Source organism: Abramis brama (genome assembly GCF_963993115.1).
Source record: "Abramis brama genome assembly, chromosome: 14".
NCBI classification, from domain to species: Eukaryota; Metazoa; Chordata; class Actinopteri; order Cypriniformes; family Leuciscidae; genus Abramis; species Abramis brama.
The window spans coordinates 37,691,662-37,705,603 of NC_139976.1; the positions used below are offsets into that span (position 1 = coordinate 37,691,662).

The 13,942-nt window shown below is 43.3% G+C and overlaps 1 protein-coding gene across 5 annotated transcripts in view; it reads left to right on the forward strand.

The window, feature by feature from the left end:
- Window positions 1-431: 431 nt before the first annotated feature.
- spag9b (sperm associated antigen 9b) overlaps window positions 432-13,942 on the forward strand; it is a 96,408-nt gene continuing 82,897 nt past the window's right edge. For 3 of the 5 annotated variants that reach the window (XM_084134602.1, XM_084134603.1, XM_084134604.1), the window contains exon 1: window positions 437-1,029. In XM_084134602.1, coding sequence (XP_083990728.1) covers window positions 730-1,029 — 300 coding nt within the window. In that variant the 5' untranslated portion in view covers window positions 437-729. Of the gene's footprint in view, window positions 1,030-13,942 lie in introns of all 5 variants that reach the window. The other 2 variants (XM_084134605.1, XM_084134606.1) reach the window with 1 other exon arrangement.

Sequence of the window (13,942 nt, forward strand, 5' to 3'; positions counted from 1 at the left end):
TATTTAAGTTCAATAATTTCACTTAAATGGCAATGCAAATTACCTATTAATTGTCATTTAAGTGAAATTACTGAACTTAAAAATACAAGTTTTATAAAAATTATCATTCTAGAAGAAAATTTCAGATGGCACTTAGAGGCTTTTGCATCTGAACTCTTCATATATATATATGTGTGTGTGTGTATGTGTGAATATAATATAGTTATATATAGTTTGTGAAAATAGATTACAGAAACCGTGGTCACTTGTTGATTCCCTCTTGACACGTGCAGATAATAAAATAAAATGTAATTTTCAATCAACAAGCTATTTAATTGCGATGTTTTATGCAAATATTGAAATGCCAATTGCTAGAGTCAAACTAAATAAACAAACAATCCGAAAACGCAAAAGTTTGAAGGGTGTCAACAAACGCCCTGGCTCCTCCCCCTTCTCCAGTGGAGCGTGACGTCATCATGTGACGGTCAGGTCGGGACTCTAGTACTTAACGACTGCCGTTTAGTGCAGGTTATCCCGGTCAAATAACTGTCCCCGAGGACCGAGGCGAGTTAACTTGACAACGGAGAGGTTTTGTTTTCTCTTAATGTTAAAGTGGCTTCCAAGAAAAAAGTTACTCGTAAATGTAGTCCAACACTAGTAAACCGAGATCTCAACGGTTAGCGCGCGAGCTGGCTGTTGCTGCTGCTAGCGTCTTAAAGTAAAGTAAAACGAAGTAAAAGCGAAGTAAAGATGGAGTTGGAGGACGGTGTGCTTTACCAGGAGGACCCGGGCACTTCTGCGATGATGTCCGAGCGGGTGTCCGGCTTGGCGAGCTCCATTTACCGCGAGTTCGAGCGGATGATCGGGAGATACGACGAGGACGTGGTGAAGGAACTTATGCCGCTGGTCGTGGCGGTTCTGGAGAACCTGGACTCGGTGTTCGCGGTGAACCAGGAGCACGAGGTGGACCTGGAGCTCCTGAAGGAGGACAACGAGCAGCTCATGACCCAGTACGAGCGAGAGAAAGCGCTGAGGAAGAGCGCAGAAGAGGTGAGGTTCTCGGGCGGAGGGATATCTGACAGCACGGGTCAAACTAGGCCACTTGAGGAGCTTTAAAAGTCACTTCTAAATCAGAGAGAGGCGATTGTGGTCAAATATGTGCGCGCGGAATGTAAATAAACAGTGTGATTTAACACCTAAAGTGTCTGAGGGAACATCAGCTGTCTGCTGGTCTGTGTGAGTCAACGCAAAGTCATAAACATATTTACCCCAAGTCTACTATGTTTTGAACATTCAGTGCGAGACACTATACTCAAAACATGTTTTTTTATTATTATTATTATTTTTACATGCACTGGTCAGTTTTGAAGTCTATTTTGAGGTTTTCGTTCAGACTAGTGGAAAGACAACATTCAAAACAAACTTTTAGGTCTTTATTTTAGTGCACATCATCTATTTGCGCTGTATATTTCAATTGCAATACATATATTTAAAGATTTTAAAGAGTCAGAAGCACTTAGTGTTGTGTAACTGTATTCAAATAGTGCATTTTATGCCTCGTTTGTAGGCTATATTTAGACATAACAGAAAACTTAACGTACAAAACCATTGTCTTAAAGGGTTAGTTCACCCTAAAATGAAAATTATCCCATAATTTACTCGCCCTCAAGCCGTCCTCGGTGTATATGACTTTCATTTTTCATCCAAACACAATCAGAGTTATATAAAAATATCCTGGCTTTTCCAAGCTTTATAATTGGAATAATTTAATAATTTATAATATAATAGTCACTGTCTTCCGGTAATGGCCGTTTGTGAGTCTAGTTCTGGCAGAAGAGTGACCTCGGACCCGACGCATGACCTCTGACCCGACACATGACGTAGGATGTAGGAGTAGCGTAAGCTCAAACAAGAAACTCAAGCTCATTCCACATTTCTCTTTAAAAATTCTTGTTTTAGACTTATAATTTGTGACTGGTGTTTTGTTTTGCTCTATCCTCTGTGCTTCTGCGTTCGTCAATACATCATTCGTTGGGTCAGAGGTCACACTTCCGCCAGAACTAGATTCGTCTACAGCCGGTACCGGAAGCCAGTGATTATAGTTTATAAAGTTATAAATATGGATATATTTCTTTCAAAAACATGGCTTCTCTTCAGAAGGCCTTTATTAACCCCTGGAGTCGTGTCGATTACTGTTATGATGGATGGATGCGCTTTTTTGGGCTTCAAAATCTCAGGTAGTATTCACTCCCATTATAAAGCTGGGAAGAGCCAGGATATTTGTTAATATAACTCTTTGTGTTTAGATGAAAGAAGAAAGTCATATGGTTTGAGAGTGAGTAAATTATGGGATGATTATGATTTTCATTTTTGGGTGAACTAACCCTTTAATATACTGAGATTTAACCAACTGGTAATATAAAGTTAAACACCAAAGAATCTTCTTTCCTTAACTCCAAACCTGTTCAAACTACATCCAGCCGTCGTTAAACACACCTGAAGCTGTTCAGCAATATATCAGGGGATTCTTTTGAGAGTGCCTTCTATCTAAAAGTCCTTATTAGTCCCGGTATTCACCAACAACCATGGAAATGCATTGGTCAGAATGTGTTCAGAGTTAAAGCAGCGTTGGATGCTTATTCACAGCAGTGTCATCTTTGATATTTAACAGGTATGAAAGCGAGGCTGTGAGGGATAGACGGGGTCGGACTGTCATTTAATGTGTTTTTGGATTGTTCTGCTGACAAAACACTGCAACAATATCTTTCCAAGTGATCTTTACTGCGAATGCCATTGAAAACACATTAACATTTACATTTACATTTACATTTATTCATTTAGCTGACGCTTTTATCCAAAGCGACTTACAATTGCTATATATGTCAGAGGTCGTACGCCTCTGGAGCAACTAGGGGTTAACTAGGGACACATTGGTGTCTTACAGTGGATTCGAACCCGGGTCTCTCACACCAAAGGCATGTGTCTTATCCATTGCGCCATCACCACCCCATTAAGGGCCCTTTCACACCTACTTTGTTTGGTCCGGATTTTCTGACTTTTCAGTATGATCTGAATCAAAATTACAGGTGTGAACCCTCCCCCGGACCACGATCCGGACCAAACAGATGAAAAGAGGTAGTCTCGGTCCAGACCAAACAGACGAAATTTGGTCAGACGAAAAGAGGTAGTCTCGGTCCGGGCCAAACAGACGAAAAGAGGTAGTCTCGGTCCGAACCAAACAGACGAAAAATGGTAGTCTCGGTCCAGACCAAACAGACGAAATTTGGTCAGACGAAAAGAGGTAGTCTCGGTCCGGGCCAAACAGACGAAAAGAGGTAGTCTCGGTCCGAACCAAACAGACGAAAAATGGTAGTCTCGGTCCGAACCAAACAGACGAAAAATGGTAGTCTCGGTCCAGACCAAACAGACGAAATTTGGTCAGACGAAAAGAGGTAGTCTCGGTCCGGGCCAAACAGACGAAAAGAGGTAGTCTCGGTCCGAACCAAACAGACGAAAAATGGTAGTCTCGGTCCGGGCCAAACAGACGAAAAGAGGTAGTCTCGGTCCGAACCAAACAGACGAAAAATGGTAGTCTCGGTCCAGACCAAACAGACGAAATTTGGTCAGACGAAAAGAGGTAGTCTCGGTCCGGGCCAAACAGACGAAAAGAGGTAGTCTCGGTCCGAACCAAACAGACGAAAAATGGTAGTCTCGGTCCAGACCAAACAGACGAAATTTGGTCAGACGAAAAGAGGTAGTCTCGGTCCGGGCCAAACAGACGAAAAATGGTAGTCTCGGTCCAGACCAAACAGACGAAATTTGGTCAGACGAAAAGAGGTAGTCTCGGTCCGGGCCAAACAGACGAAAAGAGGTAGTCTCGGTCCGAACCAAACAGACGAAAAATGGTAGTCTCGGTCCAGACCAAACAGACGAAATTTGGTCAGACGAAAAGAGGTAGTCTCGGTCCGAACCAAACAGACGAAAAATGGTAGTCTCGGTCCAGACCAAACAGACGAAATTTGGTCAGACGAAAAGAGGTAGTCTCGGTCCGGGCCAAACAGACGAAAAGAGGTAGTCTCGGTCCGAACCAAACAGACGAAAAATGTTAGTCTCGGTCCAGACCAAACAGACGAAATTTGGTCAGACGAAAAGAGGTAGTCTCGGTCCGGGCCAAACAGACGAAAAGAGGTAGTCTCGGTCCGAACCAAACAGACGAAAAATGGTAGTCTCGGTCCAGACCAAACAGACGAAATTTGGTCAGACGAAAAGAGGTAGTCTCGGTCCGAACCAAACAGACGAAAAGTGGTAGTCTCGGTCCAGACCAAACAGACGAAATTTGGTCAGACGAAAAGAGGTAGTCTCGGTCCGGGCCAAACAGACGAAAAGAGGTAGTCTCGGTCCGGGCCAAACAGACGAAAAGAGGTAGTCTCGGTCCGGGCCAAACAGACGAAAAGAGGTAGTCTCGGTCCGAACCAAACAGACGAAAAGTGGTAGTCTCGGTCCAGACCAAACAGACGAAATTTGGTCAGACGAAAAGAGGTAGTCTCGGTCCGGGCCAAACAGATGAAAAGAGGTAGTCTCGGTCCGGGCCAAACAGACGAAAAATGGTAGTCTCGGTCCGAACCAAACAGACGAAAAGTGGTAGTCTCGGTCCAGACCAAACAGACGAAATTTGGTCAGACGAAAAGAGGTAGTCTCGGTCCGAACCAAACAGACGAAAAGTGGTAGTCTCGGTCCAGACCAAACAGACGAAATTTGGTCAGACGAAAAGAGGTAGTCTCAGTCCGAACCAAACAGACGAAAAATGGTAGTCTCGGTCCGAACCAAACAGACGAAAAGTGGTAGTCTCGGTCCAGACCAAACAGACGAAATTTGGTCAGACGAAAAGAGGTAGTCTCGGTCCGAACCAAACAGACGAAAAGTGGTAGTCTCAGTCCGAACCAAACAGACGAAAAATGGTAGTCTCGGTCCGAACCAAACAGACGAAAAGTGGTAGTCTCGGTCCAGACCAAACAGACGAAATTTGGTCAGACGAAAAGAGGTAGTCTCGGTCCGAACCAAACAGACGAAAAGTGGTAGTCTCAGTCCGAACCAAACAGACGAAAAATGGTAGTCTTGGTCCGGATCAAACTGAGCAAAGGTTTGGTTCGTTTCTAGTGTGAAAGCATCTTCTGTATGGTTCGGACTTTCAGAACATTTACAGGAAGTTCCGGTGGTTCCCGCAGGATTGTTTGCTCTTCTCCTCCTTTCCTGCTGGCGACCATAAAACGTTCGCACAACGAGGACGTTCATTTGGCGAATGTGAACTAGCCTCGAGTATAGCTGGTGCTGCAGGGAGTAATGCCGTAATAATAGCAGTATAGTGGGAACGATATGCGTCTGTTCATTCATTCTTGTCAAAGTTTACCGCCGAACTGACAACACTCTGACGTCAGACGCACGTCCGTTTACAAACCAATCAATGCCGAGATGCAGCTCATATAGATGATGACGACAGGACGCAAGTGTGTCATGTAAAGTTATTTAGTGTGCTCGCATAATTGCAATGTGAAACCAAACCAAAACTTACCGAATGTATAAAATGTATCAAAACTTGAACTTTGGTTCGGACTCTCAGGTGTGAGAGCGCCCTCAGTCTTTCCCTCACAGCCTCGCTTTCAGAATTCATATACCTGTGATGGCGCCGCTCTGAATAAGGTCTGTTGTCACGTAGTGGTGGGGGAAAAAATCGATTCTGTTCAGTATCGCGATATTTTGCGCACGCAATTCTATCGATACAGTAGCGCAAAGTATTACAATATTTAATTATAAAATGATCTGTTTTATTTTCGGGTTTTCTCCGATAATTTACATTTGCGAATTACATCCACAAGGTGGCGCTTGTTGCGGTGCTTTGTTGTCCTGCATTCAACAGCAAATTCAAATGAAAATGGCTTGACCATCACAACCGGTTGTACACAACGTCTTATTTCAAATCGAAAGTGTGGGTACATTTCGGTTTTCATCAAAAAGCGAATATAGGATATTCCCAAATGAATTTTGGTTGATGACCTTGAAGCCAAACAGGACTGGACTCTAGCAGTGCACATTTTTGTTTATTTTTCTCAATTTGATTGAAGCTCTAAGTTACTCTTATTTATATCATTATTCTCAGGTTTACGTTACTCTATTATGTCTGCTTTATGTTACTCTATTGTATTTAAATAATTTTAAGTTATGTGCTGGGAGCTCACCATTCATGTGAGAGGTCTCCTATTCAGAGAATGATTACGTCCTGTCCTGTAATGAGGTCCTGTGTCCTGAATGTTCAAGGACTATGGCAAGCCGTTTTAACTTTTATTAATTTCCAGGATACTGATTCTTGATATCAACAATTACATTTTTACTAGTTAAAATGATAGTTATTGATATCAGGAATTAGTTTTCTACTATAACAATGGCAGTTTTTGATATCAACAATTTAATTTCAACTACCGGTAGTAAAAACTATAATTCTTGATATCTGTAATTGTATTTTCACTAGTGAAATGTCACCATAGGCTGCCATTCAAAATCAATTGTTGATATCAATAATTGATTTCTTACTTGTTGAAATTCCAATTTCACAGATCAGAAATACAATTCTTACTAGTAAAAACCTTTATTTTTGATATCAAGAACTGTCACTAGTTGAAATGTCTATTCTTGATATCAATAATTCAATTTTCACTAGTGACAATGTTAATTTCTGATATCATGAATGTGATTGTTACTAGTAAGAAAGCCATTTTAGATATCAAAAATGAAACATTTTACTAGTAGCAATTATGATATCAAGAATAGACATTTCAACTAGTGACAATTGAATTATTTATATCAGTAATTCGCATTTTTACTAGTAACAATGTAATTCTTGATATCAACAATTGATTTTGAATGGCAGCCTATGGTGACATTTCACTAGTGAAAATATAATTACAGATATCAACAATTACATTTTTGATATCAAGAATTCATATCCTGGAAATGAATAAAAGTTAAAACGGCTTGCCATACGATGACAAAGTTTTTGCACTTCAGTTAATGTGTAGAAGATGATGTTCACAGAATTAAATGTGACATTTGAAGCGAGTCTTATTTTCCTCATTTTTTGTAATGCCTTTGAATAATATGGGGGACATGAATCGTAATATATCGCAGAATCGAATCGCAATACTTGCTGTATCGCAATATGTTAAGAATCGCACTAATATTGAATCATGGCCCAAATATCGCAATACTATCGAATCGTCACATTTTTGCCAATTCCCACCCCTGTTGTCACGCATGAACTACGTGCAAAGGGACAAACCCCACAGACTCTAAGTATAGCCAGCAAAACTGTGATTATGTCAGAAATAGACGTTTCCAGTGGTCACATTACTGCAGATTTGTGCGTTCGTGTTTCCATGCGTGTGAGAATGTAAAAAGGGGAAGTCGAGTGTCTCGGCTCATGGGTTTCTCTTCAGACACGCCTAATAGTTACAGGGCGTCAGTCAGGACGGGTGAGCCGTGTCTTGTAGTTATAATGTGGTTATTATGTGTTGCATCATGTATAAGTCAGCTAAACACTCCTGCATGACATAACTTTATGACACTCGTCTGTGTGTGCAAGCGCTGTAATCCATCTCGGCTCTTGGAGAGAATACACTTGAAAAAATATTTATTTTAAAAGGAATGTGTCATAAATCACAGCTTAAATGCAAAGAGGATGTTTGCTGTCCAGCAACCAAGTTATGGCCACTTCAGCCGTATTAAGCACATTAAATCAAACATTACCCATAACCCCCCTGTCTGTTTTAGCTTCAGAACATTTTTTAAATGATTGTAATGCCTCATGTTTTAAAATATTACCAGTTGTGCCGTTGGTTAGGCAGGCGGACACTAGCTGTGTTCCTTCCACCTATTTTTTTTTAATGCATTTTGTGATATTGCATAAAAAAACACTGGATGGAAACGCCAAGATGTGCATATATTCTAAAAATGTGCATAAAAAAACACTTAAAAAAAAATCTGATTAGAAGACATGCCCATAAACTATGATGGAAACACATTTACTGAATAAATTCCTCGAATGTGCAGCTAAACCCTCAGCGGAGGCTGTGATTGGATAACTGGAGTAAGCAGTGGACCAATGGCGTCGCAGCGTCTCTAATGTTGGTTTGGTGTTTCTGAAAGTCAAAGTGTGTGATCAGAATGATTGGGTTTAATTCCCTCCAGGAGCGTCTCTCACACGAGTGTGTTCCCGAACACCAGCATCCGAACGCTAGAGAACACGACAGGGTTTGTTGATTCATTCATTTATGATGTGAAACTTCCATTTTGCGGCTATTTTGTTTATTTTAGGCAAGTCGCTTCTGCCAATCAAACTTTACTTCCTGCTGGAAATCAGCTGTTTAAGAGACGCTGCCCTCCTGCTGTTGCTCTGTGTCCTCAGGCCCAACGAATGCACTCCCTCTGAGACGGGTCACTTTCAGGTCATGTGACTCTTTGTTGGGAGCAAGTGAAGTGAATAGCCTGGCATATGATGTGCTGTAAACTTCAGGCCTTAGTTTTGATGCTGCTCACGAGTCGTCTGTGGTGTCGCTGTAAACACACACACACACACACACACACACACACACACACACACACACACACACTGACTGAACACACGCTGAACACATACACACACACACACACACTGACTGAACACATACACACACTGTCGGAACACATACACACACACTGTCTGAACACACACACACACACTGTCTGAACACACACACACACACACACACTGACTGAACGCACGCACACACACACTGTCTGAACACATACACACACAGTCTGAACACACACACTGACTGAACACATATACACACACACACACTGACTGAACACACACACACACAAACACACACACTGACTGACTGAACACACACACACACACACACAGACTGACTGAACGCACACACACACACACACTGACTGAACACACACACTGACTGAACACACACACTGACTGAACACACACACTGACTGAACACACACACTGACTGAACACACACACACACTGACTGAACACACACACTGACTGAACACACACACTGACTTTGACTGAACACACACACTGACTTTGACTGAACACACACACTGATTTTGACTGAACACACACACTGACTTTGACTGAACACATATACACGCTGACTGAACACACGCTGACTGAACACACGCTGACTGAACACACACACTGACTGAACACACACACTGACTGAACACACACTGACTGAACACACACTGACTGAACACACACACTGACTGAACACACACACTGACTGAACACACACACTGAACACACACACTGACTGAACACACACACTGAACACACACACTGACTGAACACACACACTGACTGAACACACACACACACTGACTGAACACACACACTGACTGAACACACACACTGACTGAACACACGCTGACTGAACACACACACTGACTGAACACACACACTGACTGAACACACACACTGACTGAACACACACACTGACTGAACACACACACTGACTGAACACACACACTGAACACACACACTGACTGAACACACACACTGAACACACACACTGACTGAACACACACACTGAACACACACACTGACTGAACACACACACTGACTGAACACACACACACACTGACTGAACACACACACTGACTGAACACACACACTGACTGAACACACGCTGACTGAACACACACACTGACTGAACACACACACTGACTGAACACACACACACACTGACTGAACACACACACTGACTGAACACACACACTGACTGAACACACACACTGACTGAACACACACACTGAACACACACACTGACTGAACACACACACTGACTGAACACACACACTGACTGAACACACACACTGACTTTGACTGAACACACACACTGACTTTGACTGAACACACACACTGATTTTGACTGAACACACACACTGACTTTGACTGAACACATATACACGCTGACTGAACACACGCTGACTGAACACACGCTGACTGAACACACACACTGACTGAACACACACACTGACTGAACACACACACTGACTGAACACACACACTGACTGAACACACACACTGACTGAACACACACACTGACTGAACACACACACTGACTGACTGAACACACACACTGACTTTGACTGAACACACACACTGATTTTGACTGAACACACACACTGACTGAACACACACACTGAACACACACACTGACTGAACACACACACTGACTGAACACACACACACACTGACTGAACACACACACTGACTGAACACACACACTGACTTTGACTGAACACACACACTGACTTTGACTGAACACACACACTGATTTTGACTGAACACATATACACGCTGACTGAACACACGCTGACTGAACACACGCTGACTGAACACACACACTGACTGAACACACACACTGACTGAACACACACACTGACTGAACACACACACTGACTGAACACACACACTGACTGAACACACACACTGACTTTGACTGAACACACACACTGACTTTGACTGAACACACACACTGATTTTGACTGAACACACACACTGATTTTGACTGAACACACACACTGACTTTGACTGAACACATATACACGCTGACTGAACACACGCTGACTGAACACACACACTGACTGAACACACACACTGACTGAACACACACACTGACTGAACACACACACACACACTGACTGAACACACACACTGACTGAACACACACACTGACTGAACACACACACTGACTGAACACACACACTGACTGAACACACACACTGACTTTGACTGAACACACACACTGACTTTGACTGAACACACACACTGATTTTGACTGAACACACACACTGACTTTGACTGAACACATATACACGCTGACTGAACACACACTGACTTTGACTGAACACACACACTGACTTTGACTGAACACACACACTGATTTTGACTGAACACACACACTGACTTTGACTGAACACATATACACGCTGACTGAACACACGCTGACTGAACACACGCTGACTGAACACACACACTGACTGAACACACACACTGACTTTGACTGAACACACACACTGACTTTGACTGAACACACACACTGATTTTGACTGAACACACACACTGACTTTGACTGAACACATATACACGCTGACTGAACACACGCTGACTGAACACACACACTGACTGAACACACACACTGACTGAACACACACACACACACACTGACTGAACACACACACTGACTGAACACACACACTGACTGAACACACACTGAACATATACACACACGCTGACTGAACACACGCTGACTGAACACACACACACTGACTTTGACTGAACACACACACTGACTTTGACTGAACACACACACTGATTTTGACTGAACACACACACTGACTTTGACTGAACACATATACACGCTGACTGAACACACGCTGACTGAACACACACACTGACTGAACACACACACTGACTGAACACACACACTGACTGAACACACACACTGACTGAACACACACTGAACATATACACACACGCTGACTGAACACACGCTGACTGAACACACGCTGACTGAACACACACACTGACTGAACACACACTGAACATATACACACACGCTGACTGAACACACACACTGACTTTGACTGAACACACACACTGACTTTGACTGAACACACACACTGATTTTGACTGAACACACACACTGACTTTGACTGAACACATATACACGCTGACTGAACACACGCTGACTGAACACACACACTGACTGAACACACACACTGACTGAACACACACACTGACTGAACACACACACTGACTGAACACACACACTGACTGAACACACACACTGACTGAACACACACTGAACATACACACACACGCTGACTGAACACACGCTGACTGAACACACGCTGACTGAACACACACACTGACTGAACACACACTGAACATATACACACACGCTGACTGAACACACACACTGACTGAACACACACTGAACATATACACACACGCTGACTGAACACACACGCTGACTGAACACACACACTGACTGAACACACACTGAACATATACACACACGCTGACTGAACACACACACTGACTGAACACACACTGAACATATACACACACACTGACTGAACACACACTGAACATATACACACACGCTGACTGAACACACACGCTGACTGAACACACACGCTGACTGAACACACACGCTGACTGAACACATATACACACACACACACACACTGACTGAACACACACACACACAAACACACACACTGACTGACTGAACACACACACACACAGACTGACTGAACGCACACACACACACACACTGACTGAACACACTGACTGAACACACACACTGACTTTGACTGAACACACACACTGACTTTGACTGAACACACACACTGATTTTGACTGAACACACACACTGACTTTGACTGAACACATATACACGCTGACTGAACACACGCTGACTGAACACACACACTGACTGAACACACACTGAACATATACACACACGCTGACTGAACACACACACTGACTGTCACTGAACACACACTGAACATATACACACACGCTGACTGAACACACACAGACTGAACACACACTGAACATATACACACACGCTGACTGAACACACGCTGACTGAACACACACACACACACACTGACTGAACACATACACACACTGTCTGAACACATACACACACACTGTCTGAACACACACACTGACTGAACACACACACACACACACTGACTGAACGCACGCACACACACACTGTCTGAACACATACACACACAGTCTGAACACACACACTGACTGAACACATATACACACACACACACACACTGACTGAACACACAAACACACACACTGACTGACTGAACACACACACACACACAGACTGACTGAACGCACACACACACACACTGACTAAACACACACACTGACTGAACACACACACTGACTTTGACTGAACACACACACTGACTTTGACTGAACACACACACTGATTTTGACTGAACACACACACTGACTTTGACTGAACACATATACACGCTGACTGAACACACGCTGACTGAACACACACGCTGACTGAACACACGCTGACTGAACACACGCTGACTGAACACACACGCTGACTGAACACACACTGAACATATACACACACGCTGACTGAACACACACACTGACTGAACACACACTGAACATACACACACGCTGACTGAACACACACGCTGACTGAACACATACACACACACACACACACACTGACTGAACACACACACACACAAACACACACACTGACTGAACACACACACACACAGACTGACTGAACGCACACACACACACTGACTGAACACACTGACTGAACACACACACTGACTTTGACTGAACACACACACTGACTTTGACTGAACACACACACTGATTTTGACTGAACACACACACTGACTTTGACTGAACACATATACACGCTGACTGAACACACGCTGACTGAACACACACTGAACATATACACACACGCTGACTGAACACACACACTGACTGTCACTGAACACACACTGAACATATACACACACGCTGACTGAACACACACAGACTGAACACACACTGAACATATACACACACGCTGACTGAACACACGCTGACTGAACACACACACTGACTGAACACACACTGAACATATACACACACGCTGACTGAACACACACTGACTGAACACACACTGAACATACACACACGCTGACTGAACACACGCTGACTGAACACACACGCTGACTGAACACACACGCTGACTGAACACACGCTGACTGAACACACGCTGACTGAACACACGCTGACTGAACACACACTCACTGAACACACACTGACTGAACACGCACTGAACAC